Source organism: Talpa occidentalis, unplaced genomic scaffold (genome assembly GCF_014898055.3).
Source record: "Talpa occidentalis isolate TD23 unplaced genomic scaffold, MPIMG_talOcc4v2.1 talOcc4.15, whole genome shotgun sequence".
NCBI lineage: Eukaryota > Metazoa > Chordata > Mammalia > Eulipotyphla > Talpidae > Talpa > Talpa occidentalis.
The window spans coordinates 48,746,183-48,765,673 of record NW_023601543.1 but is presented as its reverse complement, the minus strand read 5'-3'; the positions used below and the strand labels follow the sequence as shown (position 1 = coordinate 48,765,673).

Below are 19,491 nucleotides of genomic sequence, written 5' to 3'. Positions count from 1 at the left end.
TGACAAAATACACTGCTGAGGGGAGCAGCGGGCGAGACAGGAGAGGTCTGCCACGCCATGTGGGACCCGCCCAGCCGGCCGGGATCGAGCCAGCTCTGCAGAGGCTGCGGACAGCTTCACAGAAAGGCGCTTAACCACCTGCGCTACCAGGGGAGGCCCTATATTTTTAATTTCTATTTCATTTACTTCTGCTTTGATTTTCGTTATTTCTATTCTTCTACTGGCTTTTGGCTTTTTTTTTTTTTGTTGTTGTTGTTGTTGTTGTTTTGTTTTGTTTTGTTTTTTTTAGTTTTTCTAACTCCTCAAGTAGAAAAGGAAGGCTTTTTTTTTTTATTGGAGATTTTTCTTGTTTGTTTATGTGGGCTTGTATTGCTATATATTCCCTCTAAGTACTGCTTTTGCAGGCATCCAATAAAGTTTGAATGGCTGTGTGCTACTTTTCATTTGTCTTGAGTTTTTTTATTTCTTTTTTTGATTTCTTTATAAATTCAGTGGTCATTCAATAGTGTTTTGTTTAGTCTCCATTTATAAAAATTTTCCCTGCTTTCTTTTGATAGTTGATTTCTAGTTTGATATGTGTATGATCTGAGAAGATATTTGGTATAATTTCAATCTTCATGAAATTATTATTTTTTTTTGGCCTAGTGTGTGTTCAGTTCTGGAGAAAGTCCCATGTGCATTTGAGAAAAATGTGTATTATGATTTTTGGGAGTACACTCTGTAAGTGTCTATGACGCTATTGTATCCTTGTTTATTTTCTATTATTTTGTCTGTCCATTTGTGAGAGTGGTGTATTGAAATTTCCTACCACAAATGTCATTTTTTCCATTGCTTGTTTTCAGACATGATTGTAGTCCCCTTATCTATTTTGGTGCACCTTTATTTGGTATTATACATTGATGAGTGTTATATCTTCTTGAGGTATCATTTTGTTTATCATTATGTAATATTGCTCCCTGTCTCTTGTTACCATTTTTAACTAGAAATCTATTCTGTCTGCTCTATATGGCTCTCCCTGCCTTCCTCAGAGTTCCATTTGCTTGTATAATGATTTTCCAACCATTTATTTGAGCCAATGTTGGTCTTTGGAGTTTATTTATTTATTTAAGATTTATTCTTATTTATTATTTTATTTACTTATTTTTATTTTATTTTTATATTCCCCATAAAATTGCCACCCCCTTATTTTGACCCCAACCCTCCTTTCCCCTCCCCCCAGCTCCTATAGTGTGTCTCTGGTTCATAGTTGTTTGTTGATTTTGATATTTTCTTTCTTATAGTTATTCTTTTTCCTGGTCCCTTATTTAAGTTTTCTAGATTCCTGCTATGAGTGAGAACATCCGGTATTTTTCCTTTTCTTTCTGGCTTATTTCGCTGAGCATGTTCCTTTCAGCGCCATCCATGTTGCTGCAAACTGCATGTGTTTATCTTTTTTGAATGCTGAGTAATATTCCATGGTGTATATGTACCATATCTTCTTGATCCAGTTATCGATTTTTGGGCATTTGGGTTGTTTCCAAAGCTTAGCTATTGTCAATAGTGCTGCTATAAATATAATGGTGGAGGTGCTCTTTGGAATTGAAGTTTCTGTATCCTTTGGGTAAATACCTAGGAGTGGAATTGCTGGATCATATGGGAGCTCTATCTTTAGTAGGCTGAGAATGTCCACACAGCTTTCCATAGTGGTTGGACCAGTTTGCACTCCCACCAGCAGTGCAGGAGAGTTCATTTTTCTCCACATCCTCACCAACATTTGTTGTTGCTAGTTTTTTTTTTTTAATATGTGCCATTCTCACTGGTGTGAGATGGTATCTTATTGTAGTTTTGATTTGCATTTCCCTGATTGCAAGTGATGTTGAACATTTTTTCATATGCCTATTGGCCATTTGCATTTCCTCTTTGGAGAAGTTTCTTTTTAGCTCTTCTGCCCATTTTTCGATTGGATTATTTTCTTTGTTTTTGCTGAAACTCATCAGCTCTTTGTAGATTTTTGTGATCAGTCATTTATCATTAGTGTTGGGTGCAAAAAATTTCTCCCAGTTGGTGAGGTTTCTCTTTGTTTTGGCTATTGTCTCATTTGCTGTGCAGAAGCTCTTTAATTTGATGTAGTCCCAGCTGTTTATCTTTGCCTTCACTATCACTGCTTTGGGTGATGTGTCTGTAAAGATGTCTTTGACATGCATGTCATGTAGTGTTTTGCCTATATTTCCTTCTATGTATTTTATGGTTTCAGGTCTTATGTCTAGTTCTTTAATCCATTTTGAATTGGTTTTTGTGTATGGTGTGAGGTAGTAGTCAAGCATCATTCTTTTGCATGTAGCGACCCAGCTTTCTCAGCACCATTTATTGAACTAACTTTTTTTGCTCCAGGCATTTTCTTTGCTCCTTTGTCAAAGATTAGTTGACCATAAATCAGTGGGTTTATTTATAGGTTTTCTATTTGGTTCCATTGGTCTGTGTGTCTGTTCTGGTTCCAATACCATGCAGTTATGATTATTATGACTTTGCAGTATAGTTTGTAATCTGGAAGAGTGATGCCTCCATTCCCCTCTTCTTCTTTTTTTTTTTTTCCAGAGGGTTTTGGCTATTTGAGGTTTTTGGTGACGCCATATGAATTTCATCAATATTTTTTCTATTTCTTTGAAGAATGGCATTGAAATTTTAATTGGAATAGCATTGAATCTGTAGATTGCTTTTGGTAGGATGGCCATTTTAATAATGTTAATTCTTTCTATCCATGAGCTGGGAATGTCTTTCCGTTTCTTTATGTCTACTTCTATTTCTCTTAACAGTGTTTTATAGTTTTCTTTGTATAGATCCTTTACTTCTTTTGTTAGGTTTATTCCCAGGTATTAGACTTTATTTTGTTTCAATAATAAAAGGAATGGTTTTCTTGATTTCTTCTTCTTCAGATTTATTATTCGTGTATAGGAAGGCTACTGATTTTTGTGCATTGATTTTGTATCCTGCCACTTTACTAAACTGATTGATTAGTTTAATTAGTTTTTCTGTGGAGTTTTTGGTGTTCTCTATGTATATTATCATACCGTACACAAATAGTGATAGTTTGACTTCTTCCTTGCCTATTTGGATTCCTTGTATGTCTTTCTCTTGTCTTATTGCTCTGGCTAGGACTTCCAGTATTATGTTGAAAAGCAGTGGTGAGAGTGGACATCCTTGTCTTGTTCCAGATCTTAATGGGAATGCTTTCAGCTTTTCACCATTGAGAATGATATTGGCTGTGGGCTTGTCATAGATGGCCTTTATGATGTTGAGGTATGTTCCTTGTATCCCGAGAATTTCAAGGGCCTTTATCATAAATAGGTGTTGTACTTTGTCAAATGCTTTCTCAGCATCTATGGATATTATCATATGGTTTTTATATTTCTTTTTGTTGATGTGCTGGATTATATTGATTGATTTTTGGATGTTGAACCATCCTTGTGTCCCTGGAATAAATCCTACTTGGTCGTGGTGAATTATCTTATGGATGCATTGTTGGATTCTGTTGGCAAGGATTTTGTTGAGGATTTTTGCATCAGTGTTCATTAGGGTGATTGGCCTATAATTTTATTTTTTTGTGCTGTCTTTGTTGAGTTTTGGTATTAGTGTAATGTTGGCTTCATAGAACATATTTGGTAGTATTCCTTCTTTTTCAATTTTTGAATGAGTTTGTGTAGGATAGGCACTAATTCCCTGCCAAATGTTTGGTAGAATTCATTTGTGAAGCCTTCTGGGCCTGGGCTTTTGTTTTTGGGGTGTGCTTTGATTACTGCTTCAACCCTGCTGTTTGTAATTGATCTGTTTAGTTGTTCTATTTCTTCTTTTTCCAACTTTGGATAATTATATCATTCTAGGAATTTGTCCATCTCTTCTAGGTTGTTAAATTTGTTCGTGTATAAGTTTCATAGTAATCTCTTATTATTCTTTTGATTTCTATTGAGTCTGTTGTGATTTCTCCACTTTCATTTATAATCCTATTTATTTGTGTTTCCTCCCATTTTTTCTTCGTGAGCCATGGTAGAGGTTTGTCTATTTTGTTTATTTTTTCAAAGAACCAACTTTTGGTTTCATCGATCTTTTGGATTGTTTTTTTTTTAATTTCTAATTCTTTTATTTCTGCTTTGATTTTTATTATTTCGGTTCTCTTACTGGCTTTAGGGTTTTATTGTTGTTCATTTTCTAGTTCTTTGAGATGTGAGGTTAGTTTGTTTCTTTGAGTTCTTTCTTGTCTCTTGATGTGAGCCTGCATTGCTATATATTTTCCTCTTATTATTGCTTTTGTTGCATCCCATATATTCTGGAAAGTGGTGTCCTCCTTGTCGTTCAACTCAAAGTATTATTTAATTTCTTCTTTGATCTCCTCGTTAGTCCAGTGGTCTTCCAGTAGTGTGGATTTCAATCTCCATGAAGTGGGAATCTTCCTTGTTTCCTTTTCATGATTTATTTCTAGCTTGATACCTTCATGATCAGAGAAGATAGTTGGAATGATTTTGATTTTCATGTATCTGTTGATGTTTGTATTATGGCCCAGTATGTGATTGATTCTGGAGAATGATCCATGTGCACTTGAGAAAAATTTGTACTCGGATTTTTTTTTTGGTGCTGTGTCCTATAGACGTCTGTGATTTTATTCCTTGCTTTATTCTGTTCTTGTTCATTCCTCTGTTGGTTTTGGCTTTAGGACTTTAAGACTTCTTGTAGAATTTTTTTGGAGTGGGGGTTTAGTTGTAATGAATTTCTGGAGTTTCTGTTTGTCTGAGAAGGTCCATGTTTTTTCTTCGTAGAGGAAGGAGAGCTTTCCAGGGTAAAGTATTCTTGGTTGGCATTTGCTGTGTTGAAGTTTGCTGAATATGTTACTCCATTCTCTTCTTGGCCATGTTTCTTCAGAGAAGTCAGAAGTTAACCTGATTGGTTTTCCCTTTTAGGTTATTTGTTTCTTCCCCCTTGTCAGTTTCATTATTTTTTCCTTGTCTTGGACTCTTGCAAGCTTTACTGTTAGGTGTCTTGCTGTAGTTTTCTTTTTGTTATGTTAATTGGGGATTCTTCTTGCTTCTTGTATGTGTATATTCATCTCATTTTTTCATGCTCGGGAAGTTTTCTTTAATTATCTCCTTGAATAATTTCTCTGTTACTTTGTCTCTCTCCTCACCTTCTGGAATGCCTATAACTCTTACATTTCCTCTCTTCATGGAGTCTGATAATTGCCTAAGAGTCTCATCATACTGCTTCATTTGCACTTCTCTCTCCTTTTCTCTTTTGGCTCTTTTTATTTCTGTATCTTCAATAGTACTGATCCATTCTTCCATTTCATCGATCCTGTTTTCATTGTTTTTCCCAGAGTTCTTCATCTCTTCTAGTAATCATTTTATCTCCTGTGTTTCTTTCCTTTGTTAAGGTCTCAATTTCATTCTTCAGTTCAGTGATTATTTGTCTCAAATCATTTTTTTCCTTTTTGTTTTCTTTCTGTTTTTTAATCAGGACGAATATTAATTCTCTATCTGATAGGCTGAGAAGTTCTTCCATGTCATCATTGAGCTCTGGTGACTGTGTTTCTTTTTGTGGTGTGTCCTCCTGCTGGCTTGCTTGGTTATTTATATTTTTTTCTTCTCCCTGTTGTTTGCTTTCTAATTAGTTCTATGAGTTGGGACGTTGTACCACTGGTGTTGGCGGGCATCTCTTTGGAGTGCTCCTTTAGGGGTGTTGGAAACTGTTTGCCAGACTGAGACCAGCACTGGTATGCCTAAACTCCACCAGGGTGTTGATGCTGTGTTGCTGGGCTCTGTCCCTTACGGTTCCCTCCCCCTGTATTTACTCAGTTCCAACAGGGAATCAGCTAGTTGGTGATTTAGTTCTGGTCATGAGGTGTTGCCAGAGACCCGTACTTGCTGACCTGTGCTTTTTCCCAGTATTTTTCTGAGTAGCGGGTGAGGGGGGAGTGTGTGGAGGGGACCACCTCAACACAGAGGCTTTTATTCAAGCCAGGTGCTGTGTCTGCCCTGTATTCACCAGGTGTTGTGCCTGCAGCTGTATGGATCCCACACCTTGAAGTCTGCACTCTAGGTCTCAGTTCCAGGGCTGTCATATCCAAAATGCTGGCTGTCACCCTGTACAGTGCCTGTTGCTATGGTGCGTCCCACGCCCTGGATCCTGTACCTAGCTATCAGTTCCAGGATGGGGTCTTGCCCCACGCCTTATTTCCCTTCTTACCCCCGTTTGCGGGGCCCACCCTCTCTCAGCACCTGAGGGTGTTTTTGTAATCCCGGGTTTCCAACTATAGGGTGTTGGTGATTTTTTTGGTCGCTAGGTGGCGCCAGAGATCTTTCCTTGTGTCCTTCGGTAACTGTTTTTTACACCTTGGGTCCTGGGGAACAGAGTGGGAGTGGTGTGGAGAGCCTCAACGGCATGGGGGTGCTGTGTCTGCCTTGTGCCCACCATCGTGGGGATCCCACACCCCGAATTTCGTGCCCCGGGTCTCAGTTCCCAAAGCCCTCAGGTCCAGGATGCGGGCTGTAGCCCAGTTCAGTGTTTGCAGAAATGGCGCCTTTTTCACCCTGCTCCGGTGTCTGGTCGCCTGGTTTCTGATTACTCAGTGAGGGGCATTCACCTCAATGAGGGTCCCCGCGCATCTCCCTGCAAGCCTAGGTCCCAGCCGTGGGGACCTGGGCAGCCCTGATCCACGTATGCTTTTCAAGTGTGCCGCTTTTCCACACAAGCTTACTGGCTGGCCTTGGGCTGTTTGTAGGTCTCCCGGGAGTCTTTATTTTTCTCCAATGGCGCCCGGAGCCTTGTGGAATCCTGCATGGTTCTCCACAGTTCCAGTTCACAGGGTGCGGTGGCTGAAATAGTTCCTTTCCTCTCACAGTCCCGCTTGATGCGTAGTTTGTTCTGTCTTTGGAGTTTAGCTGTGTATTCTGGAGCCTGCAAAAGTCTGGATCTCTTTCCTGATCCAACTAGACACCATGTGTCTTGTAATTGGTGAGTTCATTCCATTTATATTTTATTTATTTTTCATTTTTTTTTATTTTTTTACATCATTGTTCATTTTTAAACATTTGCTTCCCCCATTCCCTCAAGTGTAGTCCCCATGGAGTTTTCTTTACCAATGCACTGGTGCACCATCACCACAGTCCCCTGTGCTCCTCCCTCCCTCCCTCTGATCCCTCTCCTGCCTCCTCCCCTGCAGTATGTCTCTGATTTATAATTATCTTTTTTTGCTTTGTTGTGTTTGTACTGTTATTATTTTTTTACACTGATGTCTTATTTGGTTCCCCTATATTCCTGCTATAGTGAAACCATCCGATTTTTTTTTCCTTCTGGCTTATTTCCCTGAGGATAATTCCTTCTAGCTTCATCCAAGTTGCTGCGATGGCATGAGTTTATCTTTTTGGATTGCTGAATAATATTCCATTGCTTATATACATATATCGCATCTTCTTGATCCAGTTATCTATTTTTGGTCATTTGGGTTATTTCCAGGTTTTACCTATTTTAAATAGTGCTGCAATAAACATAGGAGTACAGGTGGTCTTTTGAATCAATGTTTTAGTGTCCTTTGGGTGGATACCTAGGAGTGTTATTGCGGGGTCATATGGTAGCTCCATTTTTAGTAGACTGAGGAACCTCCAGACAGCTTTCCAGAGTGGTTGGACTAGTTTGGACTCCCATCAGTAATGTAGGAGAGTGCCGTTTTCACCACATCCTCGCCAACATTTGTTGTTGCTTGTTTTTTGATATGTGTCATACTTACTGGTGTAAGGTGGTATCTCAATGTGGTTTTCATTTGCATTTCTCTGATGATAAGGGATGTTGAACATTTTTTTCATATGCCTGTTGGCCATTTGTATTTCCGCTTTGAACAAATGTCTTTTAAGTTCTTCTGCCCATTTCTTCACTGGATTGTTTATTTTTGTTTTGTTGATTTGTGTGAGTTCTTTGTATACCTTTGTGATCAGTTCTTTACCCATTGAATGGAGTACAAAGATTTGTTCCCAATCAGTGGTGTGTCTCTCTCTGTTTTGGTTAATGTCTTTTGCAGTGCAGAAGCTTTTCAGTTTGATGTAATCCCAGGTGTTTATCTTTTCCTCAACTATCTTTGCTTTGGGTGATGAGTCTTTAAATATGTTATTGCAATGTATATCTTGTAGTGTTTGACCGATATTTTCTCTATATATTTTATTGTTTCAGGTCTTATGTCCATTTCTCTTATCCACTTTGAGCTGATTTTTGTGAACAGTGAGAGATAGTGGTCTAGTTTCAGTTTTTTGCATGTGATGGTCCAGTTTTCCCCACACCATTAATTGAACAAACTGCCCGTGTTCCATTGCATGTTCTCTACTCCTTTCTCAAAGGTCAGTTGTCCATATAATTGTGGTTTTATTTCCGGGCTCTCTATTTGGTTCCATTGGCCTGTGTGTCTGTTTTTGTTCCAATACCAAATTGTTTTAATTATCATGGCTTTGTAGTATAGCTTGAAATTTGGAAGTGTGATACCTCTTTCTCCTTTGTTTTCATCAGTAGGACTTTGGCTATTTGTGTCTTTTTGTGATTCCATATGAATTTCATCAGTATTTGTTCTATTTCTTTGAAGAATGTCATTGAGATTTTTATTGGAATATCATTGAATCTGTATATTTCTTTGGGTAGAATGGACATTTTAATGTTAATTCTTCCAATCCATGAGCAGGGGATGTCTTTCCATTTCTTTGTGTCTTCTTCAATTTCTTTTAACAGTGTTTTATAATTTTCTTTGTATAGGTCTTTCACCTCTTTTATTACGTTTATTCCCAAGTATTTGGCATTTTTTTTGTTTCAATTATAAAATGGATGGTTTTCTTGATTTCTTCTTCTTCAGGTGGATTGTGTATAGGATGGCTACTGACTTTTTATGTGTTGATATTGTATCCTGCTACTTTACTTAACTGGTTGATTATTTTGAGTAGATTATCTTTGGCATTTTTAGGGTTCTCTATGTATATTATCATATTGTCTGCAAATAGTGATAGTTTTACTTCTTCTTTCCCTATTTGGATCTCTTGTATGTCTTTCTCTTATCTTATTGCCCTGGTTAGGACATCCAGTATTATATTGAAGAGCAGTGGTGAGAGAGGACATTCTTGTCTTGTTCCTGATCTTAAAGGAAAGGCCTTCAGCTTTTCACCATTGAGAATAATATCGGCAGTGGATTTATTGAATATGGCTTTTACATGTTAAAGTATGTTCCTCTATCCCGAGAATTTCAAGGGCCTTCATCATAAATGGATGTTGGACTTTGTCTAATGCTTTCTCAGCATCCATTGATATGATCACAAGGTTTTTGTTTTTCTTTTTGTTCACATGTTGGATTATACTGATAGATTTTTGTATGTTGAACCGTCATTGTGCATGTGGAATGAATCCCACTTGATTGTGGTGTATTATCCCTTTGATGCATTATTAGATTCTGTTGGCAAGGATTTTGTTGAGGATTTTTGCATCAGTGTTCATTAGGGAGATTGGCCTGTAATTTTCTTTTTTTTTGTGCTGTCTTTGTTTGGTTTTGGTATTAGTGTAATGTTGACTTCCTAGAACGTATTTGTAGTATTCCTTATTTTTCAAAAAAAAAAAAATTAATATATGACTTTATTTTCCCCTTTATTTTATCTTTTTTATTTATTTATTTTTACATATTTTTATTATTTTTAACAATATATGTATTTTCATCTTGGTTATTTCTCCATACACTTTCCACCCCCTTATTTTGACCCTAATCCCTCCTCCCCACCCCAACTCCCGCAGTCATGCTCAGCAAAATAAGCCAGAAAGAAAAAGAAAAGTACCAGATCATTTCACTCATAGCAGGGGATTTAGAAAACCTAAATAAGAGTCCAGAAATAAGACTAAGAGTAAAAATAAAAATATTTTTCAATTTTTTAAAAGAGTTTGTGTAGGATAGGCACTATTACACTGCTGAATGTTTGGAAGAATTCATTTGTGAAGCCATCTGGACCTGGGCTTTTGTTTTGTGGGAGTGCTTTGATTACTGCTTCAATTTTGCTGCTTGTAATTATCTGGTTAGTTGTATTTCTTCTTTGTCCAGCTTTGGATGATTATATAATTCTAGGTATTTATCCATATCTTCTAGGTTGTTGAATTTGTTTGCATGTAAGTGTTCAGAGCAATCTCTGATCATTATTTGATTTCCACTGAGTCTGTTGTGATTTAGCCTCTTTCATTTATAATCGTAATTATTTGTGTTTTCTCCCATTTTTTCTTTGAGCTTGGCTGGAGGTTTGTCTACTTTGTTTATTTTTTTCAAGGAACCAACATTGGTTTCATTGAACTTTTGGATTGTTTTTTTTTTTTTAATTTCCATTTTATTTATTTCTGCTTTGATTTTTATTATTTCTGTTCTCTTACTGGCTTTAGGGTTTTATTGTTATTCTTTTTCTCGCTCTTTGAGATGTGAGATTAGGTTGTTTCTTTGAGTTATTTCTTGTTTCTTGATGTGAGCCTGTATTGCTATATATTTTCCTCTCATTACTGCTTTTCCTGCATCCCATGCATTCTGGAAAGTGGTGTTCTCCTTGTCATTCAACTAAAAGTATTTTTTTAAACTTCTTCTTTATCTCATTATTCCAGTGGTCTACCAGTAGTGTGGATTTCAATCTCCATGAAGTGGGAAGGTTCCATGTTTCCTTTCATGATTTATTTCTAGTTTGATGCCTTTATGATTGGAGAAGATATTTGGAATGATTCCGATTTTCATGTATCTGTTGATATTTGTTTTGTGGCCCAGTATGTGGTCAATTCTGGAGAATAATCCGTGCACGCTTGAGAAAAAATGTGTACTTGGATGTTGATGGGTGCAGTGTCCATGAATTCTATGTCTTCATTTAGGGCTCTAGTGTCTTTGTATATTTTTTGTCTCATTGATCTGTACATTGGTGAGAGTTGGGTGTTGAAAGCTCCCACTATATGTGTATTATTGTTTATGTCTGTTTTTAGAGCTGATAATAATTGTCTAATATATGTTTGTCCTCTTTCATTTGGTAAGTATATGTTGATGAATGCTATTTCTTTTTTTAAAAAAAGATTTATTTATTTATACAAGAATTGGGGTACAGTCAGAGGCATGGGAGGGTGAGAGGATTCACCAGAGACACAGCGGGGAGCAGAACAGGCAGATGGACCAAAGACACTGCTGAGGGGTGCAGCTGGCAAGGCAGAAGAGGTCTGCCATGCCATGTGGGTTTCTCCCTGTCTGGCAGGGAATTGAACCTATGCTGCAGAGGCTTTGGACAGCTTCACAGTGCAACACTCAACCCACTGTACCACTGGGGAGGCCCTGATGATTGTTATTTCTTCCTGGTGTATTGTCCACTTGATCATAACGTGGTGTCTATCTTTGTCTCTTTTTACCTTTTTTTTTATTTTTTTAAATTTATTTATTTATTATTTATACAAGCACTGGGTACAGTCAGAAGTGCAGGAAGGTGAAAGAATTCACCAGAGCCAGAGTGGGGAGCAGAGCAGGCAGAAGGACTGAAGTACACTGCTGAGGGAAGCAGCAGACTGCAGGAGAGGTCTGCGCACCATGTGGGACCCTCCTCTGGTGGCCAGGGAGCAACTGGGGATTAAACTAGCCCTGCAGAGGCTGTGGGCAGCTTCGCAACCTAGTGCTCAACCACTGCACCACCAGGGAGGCCCTCTTTTTACCCTTTTTAATTTGAAGTCTATTTCATCTGATATAAGTATGGCTGTTCCTGCCTTCTTTTTTGGTCCATTTGCTTGTAGGATTGTTTTCCAACCTTTTACTTTCAGTCTATGTTTATCTTTTGTGGTTCAATGTGTGTCCTGGAGACAGCAGAAGGTTCGATCTTGTTTTTTAATCCAGTCTGCCACTCTGTGTCTTTTTATTGACGAGTTTAATCCATTTACATTTACAGTTAATATTGATATGTTGACATTTATATTTGCCATTTTGTTTGTATTTTTTGTGATTTCATTCCTTGCTTTATTCTATTCTTGTTCATTCCTCTGTTGGTTTGGCTTTAGGACTTCTTATAGAATTTTTTGGAGTGGGGGTTTGGTAGTAATGTGTCGGGGCCCAGACCTGAGGCCCAGACCTGAACATCCAGGTTCTTGCCTGAAGCAGGTACTGAATGTTAGCTCCAGGGAAGGTTTCAAGTTTCCTATTGTGACGACTGAACCTTTCCCCCTGCTTGCTACTGTGGCTTGTTTGCATTGGTGGTCTCTCCTTGCTAGAGATAACGAGAGACCTCCTCCTCTGAACCCTATATAACATTGTACACATTCCTGAATAAATGAGACTGGCGATGATCCTGGCTTTGTCTCCACTCCTTGCGTACCCCTGTCCCATACCAAGCCCCTGCTTCCTCCCCCGGGTACCCCGTTGATCTGCCCGGCTGGCCCGGACATTTGGCGCCCAACGTGGGGCCCGGGTACGAGGAAGAACTTACAGAGGGAGAAGATGCCCGAAAAGGAAGCTAGCTAGCTCAGGAGGAAGCCTTATCGACGTGGGACCCTGCCGCGTCGTGGATAAGGTAAGCTCAGGTACAGCGTCTGAATCATGGGACAGGAAATAAGCCAGCATGAGATATATGTGAAGCAATTAAAAGTGGCACTTAGGACGCGAGGAGTCAGGGTCACAAAAAAGGATCTACTCCACTTTTTTGATTTTGTTCAAGACCTGTGTCCTTGGTTCCCTCAAGAGGGCACAATAGATCAAAAAAGGTGGGAACGGGTAGGAGATGCTTTAAATGATTTCTATGAAGCTTTTGGCCCGAAAAAATTCCAGTGACAGCATTCTCATACTGGAATCTAATTAATGATTTAATTTCAAAAAAGGAAGCCTACCCTGATATTAAAAATGCCATTTGCCAAACAGAACAACTGCTTAGAAGTGCTTCTCCCAGCACTGCAGGGGCCCCATCCCCCAATGATCGCTGTGAGGACTTAATTCCGTTTCACAGTGATGCGGAGGATGATCCATCCAAAGAAGAACAAAAAGAACCTTTAGAGAAAAATGAAAGGGCCTCTCCCGACCGGCCCAAAATAAAAAAGAAAAACAGAATTTATCCCTCTTTGAGCAAGTTTACTTTTGTAGCTACAAACCCTCCTTGGTCTGAAGAAGAGGGCGGAGTTTTTCCACTGCTTAACTCCAAAAGTGAAATCAAAGTTGCTTCTCAACCTCCCCCCACTATCGCAAGAGGGGAGGATCCTGAGGCGGGTGAAGTAGATTGGAGCAACCTGGAGGAGGAGGCTGCACGTTACAATCCCCACTCTCCTCCTTATTACACGGCAGCTGTTGCCTCTGTGCCCTCACAACTCGTTGACCCTAATCTCGACCTTAAAAACCAAAATCGCCCACCTTGAGGAGCGCATGCGCCTACAGGCTCGTTATCATAAACTTTCCCTTCAACTTCAACAGATTCAGTTAACATCTTCATCCAACTCAGATCCCGCTCTGCCATTATGGGGGAAAGGTGACGCCGAGACCACCTTAAAGCCGCCTTTATGGGGTGGAGTTGACGCAGACACCATTTTAACTCCTCCCCGGGCTCCCGCAGTTTTGTCTGCTTACCCGCCTCCCAAAAAGCCCTTTTCTGCGGCTTATGTCTTTCCTGTTATTGAAGCTCCAGATGCTCAAGGCCAATGCCGCCATTATCACCAACCACATAATTTTCAACATTTAAAGGAATTAAAGACCACCGTTACCCAATATGGTGCTAGTGCCCTTTTCACTCTCACAATTCTTGATTCTATCTCAGAAGGGTGGCTCACTCCCCTAAATTGGCAAACTTTAGTAAAGGCTGTCCTTGATGGCGGAGATCATTTACTTTGGAGAACTGAATTTCAGGATCTCTGTAGGGACCTGGCCTGAGAAAATAAACAGGCTGGAAACCCATGGACTTTTGAAATGCTCACAGGCTCATGAGCTTCATCATCTCAACTCTCGCTCATTACTGCTTTTATTTAAAATTACTCGTGACCAAGCCAGACAAATTGTAAAAGCCTGCTCCACCTGCGGGACAGGTCTTCCTGTGCCCCATCTTGGTGTTAATCCCAGGGGCCTCGTCCCCAACGCCCTCTGGCAAATGGGTGTAACCCATAATTCTCAATTCGATTCACGTTACTGTGGATACCTTTAGTGGGTTTCTCCTTGCCACCCTTCAAACAGGTGAAACCTCTAGACATGTTATTGCACACCTGCTCCACTGTTTCTCCATTTTGGGGATCCCAAAACATATTAAAACTGATAATGGCCCATGCTATACTGCAAAGGCCTTCAAAAATTTTTGCTCTACCCTGTCCATTCACCACGCCACAGGCATCCCTTATAATCCTCAAGGACAAGGCATAGTTGAGCGTGCCCATCTTTCGTTAAAAACCACCATCCAAAAGATTTTACATGGTTCCTGGTACCCCTCTAAAGGTAACCCCCGCAACACGTTAAACCATGCTCTGTTCATCCTCAATTTCTTAAGGCTTGACGCTCAGGCGAAAAGTGCGGCCGATCGTTTCTGGCATACGGAAACGCAAAATCAATTAGCCATGGTAAAATGGAAGGACCCTTTGGACAATACTTGGTACGGCCCTGACCCAGTTCTGATCTGGGGAAGGGGATCTGTATGTGTCTTCTCACAGACTCATGATGCAGCCCGATGGTTGCCTGAACGGCTTGTCAGACAAATTGATCATAAGCACCAACCCAGGGACACTCAACTTCCCTGAGGTATCTTTTACTTTTGATTTCTTACAGTATGGTGACCACTTCCTGGCTCATCCTCTGTGCTGAGATGTTACTTTTCTCCTCGGCCTTCGCCGGCTTCGGAGACACAGGCCAACTGATGTCCTTGACTGAAGCACTGTACGGTAAACCCTGTGATTGTAAAGGGGGTTACATAAAAATGTCGCCCACCAGCTATACCTCTCAGGTGACCTGTACTGGTGCCATTGCCTACTTGGTAACCACTTGCTATGGGCCCACAAGCCGTCAGGCCTGTTACAAGTGCCTGAAAACCTCCGTAAACCTCTCTCCGGGCGGGCGGTGCCCCTGCACCAGTTTTCTTTCTTCAGTCCACTCCTCGTGCTACAAGACTTTTTCTCAATGCACGGCCAATAATAATAAGACTTATTATACTGCTGTTCTTATCAGGAAGTCCCCTGCAAATCAGCCACTGGCCTCTACCTTGCTGACCACCTGTGGTGCTAACAAAAAGGTCGGTGACACAGTGTGTTGGGCAACTACTGCCCCAGTACATGTCACCGATGGAGGAGGTCCTCAAGACAAAGCCAGAGATCACTTTGTCAGTACAGTCTTAAAACAGCTTGCACCACGCCTTCCCCCTGCGCTTAGCTACCATCCACTTGCCCTTCCTGCTGAAAGACAAAAGTTGGGCATTGACTACAATACTTTTAATATCCTCAACTCTTCGTTCAATTTACTTAATTTAACAAATTCCTCACTGGCCAATAATTGTTGGCTATGTTTACAAATGGGTTTCCCTGTGCCTTTGGCCTTTCCAACAACCAATTCCTCACTTGCGCCCTACCATAATTGTTCTTTCTCGGTTCCCATCTTGGTTCAGCCTATCCAGTTTTTTGAGGCGCATTGTTTCACTTCCGATCTTAATACCTCTCTTGACTTGGGCGCACTAGCTTTTTCAAATTGCTCCACTTTTACCAATGTCACTTCTCAGGTGAATTCTCCTCTTTGTCCTCCCGTGGACACTGTTTTCATTTGTGGAAATAACCGGGCGTATACCGCATTGCCGACTAATTGGACTGGTCAATGTGTGTTGGGGTTCCTTCTACCTGACATAGACGTTGTTCCTGGAAGTGAGCCCATGCCCATTCCAACAGTTGACCATTTTTTCAGTAGAAGTAAGAGAGCAGTACACCTGATTCCCTTATTTGCAGGCCTGGGTATAACTGCCGCCGTGGCCTCAGGGACAGCTGGATTAGGCATATCTCTCTCACAATATACTAAACTGTCTCAACAACTTATTAATGATGTTCATGCTCTTTCTAGTACTATTCAGGATCTTCAGGATCAGGTTGACTCCTTAGCTGAGGTAGTCCTTCAAAATCGACGGGGCCTTGATTTGCTAACTGCGGAAAAGGGGGGTATTTGCTTGGTCCTGCAGGAGAAATGCTGTTTCTACGCCAACAAATCAGTAATTGTCCGCAATAAAATCCGACAGTTACAAGATGACCTGGAAAGAAGACGCCAGGAACTAGCTGAAAATCCACTCTGGACTGGTCTCAATGGACTCTTACCTTACCTTCTTCCCCTCATGGGTCCCCTATTAACCCTTTTGATATTGGTTGTCCTGGGTCCTTACATTTTTAACAGAATAATCTCCTTTGTAAGACAACAGATTCAGGGGCCTCCCCGGTGGCACAGTGGTTGGGCGCTGGGTTGCGAAGCTGCCTGCAGCATCTGTGGCGCTGGTTCGATCCCCGGCTGCTCCCCAGCCAACGGAGGAGGGTCCCACATGGCGCGCAGACCTCTCCTGCCGCCCGCTGCTCCCCTCAGCAGTGTACTTCGGTCCTTCTGCCTGCTCTGCTCCCCGCTCTGGCTCTGGTGAATTCTCTCACCCTCCCGTGCCTCTGACTGTATCCAGTGCTCGCATAAATAAATAAATAAATAAATAAATAAATCTTTAAAAAAAAAAGACAACAGATTCAGGCCCTTCAGGCAAAACCCATTCAGGTACATTACCATAAGTTGGAGATGCGAGATAAGGGAGGCTCTTACTCAGACTTACGCTCAGTCTGAAAAAATAAGACCCCCTTCCCCTGTGCGATGGACTGGTCAGCCAATGACGGGTAAGATCGGGGGCAGACTCAAAATGGCTTGAGGTGCTAAATCGCCACACGTCTGTGACTCCTGAGGACCTAAGACAGGCGCAGTCCCTGAGGGGTTTTTGTCTTTTCGCTCTCTCATTAGAAATAATAGAAAAGGAGGATCTGTCGGGGCCCAGACCTGAGGCCCAGACCTGAACATCCGGGTTCTTGCCTGAAGCAGGTACTGAATGTTAGCTCCAGGGAAGGTTTCAAGTTTCCTATTGTGACGACTGAACCTTTCCCCCTGCTTGCTACTGTGGCTTGTTTGCATTGGTGGTCTCTCCTTGCTAGAGATAACGAGAGACCTCCTCCTCTGAACCCTATATAACATTGTACACATTCCTGAATAAATGAGACTGGCGATGATCCTGGCTTTGTCTCCACTCCTTGCGTACCCCTGTCCCATACCAAGCCCCTGCTTCCTCCCCCGGGTACCCCGTTGATCTGCCCGGCTGGCCCGGACAGTAATGAATTTCTGGAGTTTCTGTTTGTCTGAGAAGGTCATATTTTTTTTCTTCATAGAGGAAGGAGAGCTTTGCAGGGTAAAGGATTCTTGGTTGGCATTTGCTGTGTTGAAGTTTGCTGAATATGTTGCTCCATTTTCTTCTTGCCCATAATGTTTCTTTGGAGAAGTCTGAAGTTAACCTGATTCATTTTCTCTTATCAGTTATCTGTTTCTTCCCCCTTGCCAGTTTCATTATTAGGTGTCTTGCTGTAGTTTTCATTGTGGTAATCAGGTGTTCTTCTTGCTTCTTCTGTCCTTTTTCATGCTTGGAAAGTTTTCCTCAATTATCTACTAGAATAATTTCTCAGCTCCTTTGTCTCTCTCCTCACCTCCTGGAATGCCTATAACTCTTACATTTCCTCTCTTCATGGAGTCTTGTAATTGTCTAAGGTTATCCTTATTCTTCTTCCTTTGCACTTCTCTCTCCTTTTCTCTTTCGGCTCTTTTTATTTTGTATATTCAGGAGTACTAATCCATTCTTCCATTTCATCAATTCTGTTTTCATTGCTTTTCCCAAAGTTCTTTATCTCCTCTAGTAATCTTTTTATCTCCTGCATTTTTTTCTTTCATTACTTGAGGTCTCAATTTCATTCTTCAGTTCAGTGATTATTTGTCTCAAATCATTTTTTCCTTTTTGTTTTCTTTCTGCTTTTTAATCATGATGATCATTAATTCTCTATTTGACAAGCAGAGAAGTTTTTTCATGTCATCGTTGAGCTCTGGGGACTGCTTTTCTTTTTGTGGTATGTCGTCCTACTGTGGGCTTGCTTGGTTATTTATATTTTTCCTTCTCCCTGCTCTTTGCTTTTAATTAGTTTTATGTGTTGGGACTTTGTGCCACTGGTGTTGGCAGGCATCTCTTTTGGGTGCTCCTTCAGTGGTGTCGGAAACTGTTTACCAGACCAAGGACAGCACTGTATGCCAAAACTCCACCAGGGTGTTGATGCTGTGTTGCTGGGCACTGTCCCTTATACTTCCCTCCCTCTGCATTTACTCAGTTCCAACAGTTGATGATTTTTTTCTGGTCAATATGTGGTGCCAGAGATCTTTCCTAGTATCTTTCTGGAAATTCACCTGCCCCATGGGTCTCCAGGGAATAGAATGGGGGTGGCCTGGAGCACCTCAGTGGCATGGGGGAGCTGTGTCTGTCCTGTGCCCCGCTGTCATGGGGATTTCAGGCCCCAAATTTCATGACCTGGTTATCAGTTCTGAAGCCCTCAGATCTGCCATGTGGGTGGTAGCCCAGTTCAGTGTCCTCAGAAATGGCACCTTTTGCAACGCACTCCCGTGCCCAGGAGCCTGGTTTTTGATTACTCAGTGAGCGTCATTCATCTCCGTGATGGTTCCCGTGCATCTCCCCACAAACCTAGGTCGTGGTCTCAGGGACCTGGGCAGCTGGGATCCACGTATGCTTTTCGAGTGTGTGCTTTTCTGCACAAGCTAACTCGCTGGCCTTGGGCTATTTGCAGGTCTCTCTGCTAGAGTCCTTATCTTCTTCTAATGGCACCTAGAGCCTTTCACTCTCCTCCATGGTGGTTCCTGCACAGTTCTCCACAGTTCCTGTTTGTGGGGTGCGTTGCCTGCAATAGTTCCTTTCCACTCACTGCTCCTCTTGATTTGTAGTTTGTTCTTCTTCTTGTTGTTTTTTCTCCTTTCTGTTAGTTGGCATGTGCTGGCTTTGTGGTTGTGGGAGTGTAGCAGGGTTCTGATGCTTTCCTCTCTTCTTGTCCTCTTTTATGACAACTTTCCTCTTTGGGCAGTTTGGCAGAGTCGCCTGTTTATCTTCCATGTCCCGGTTCTAACAGGGACCTTCCACTTTTCCTCCTTTCCTCCTTACAGCTTTTTCTTTCTTTCTTTCTTTTTTTTTTTTTAATGGGAGGACTTACTCGCAGCATTTCCCTGCAGCCATGTTGATCCTCTCCCCCCTGTTCACTCCATTTTTGATCTCTATTATAAACTTTAGCCCTTTGACTGACAGCTGGAGTATTCAAATATGATTGGTTCATTTATGATTCTGACACAAGATTTAAGAGGGAGAAGTCTAGTGCTTCCACAGACTTGACCTGTTAAGGAGCTGTGGCATGAGATGGATTCAGTGGGCCAGAGGCACACTGTATCCAGTGCCCCTTCAG

At 41.2% G+C, this 19,491-nt stretch overlaps 1 protein-coding gene across 1 annotated transcript; it reads left to right on the top strand.

Annotated features, from left to right (window-relative positions):
* The first annotated feature begins 12,107 nt into the window (after window positions 1–12,107).
* LOC129145908 (syncytin-1-like) lies at window positions 12,108–19,057 on the top strand. The gene is made up of 4 exons (XM_054695895.1): window positions 12,108–12,545; window positions 14,765–16,402; window positions 18,655–18,778; window positions 19,022–19,057. The coding sequence occupies exons 2-4, from the start codon at window positions 14,766–14,768 to the stop codon at window positions 19,055–19,057; spliced, it is 1,797 nt and encodes a 598-aa protein (XP_054551870.1). The 5' UTR covers window positions 12,108–12,545; window position 14,765.
* The last annotated feature ends 434 nt before the right edge of the window (window positions 19,058–19,491 follow it).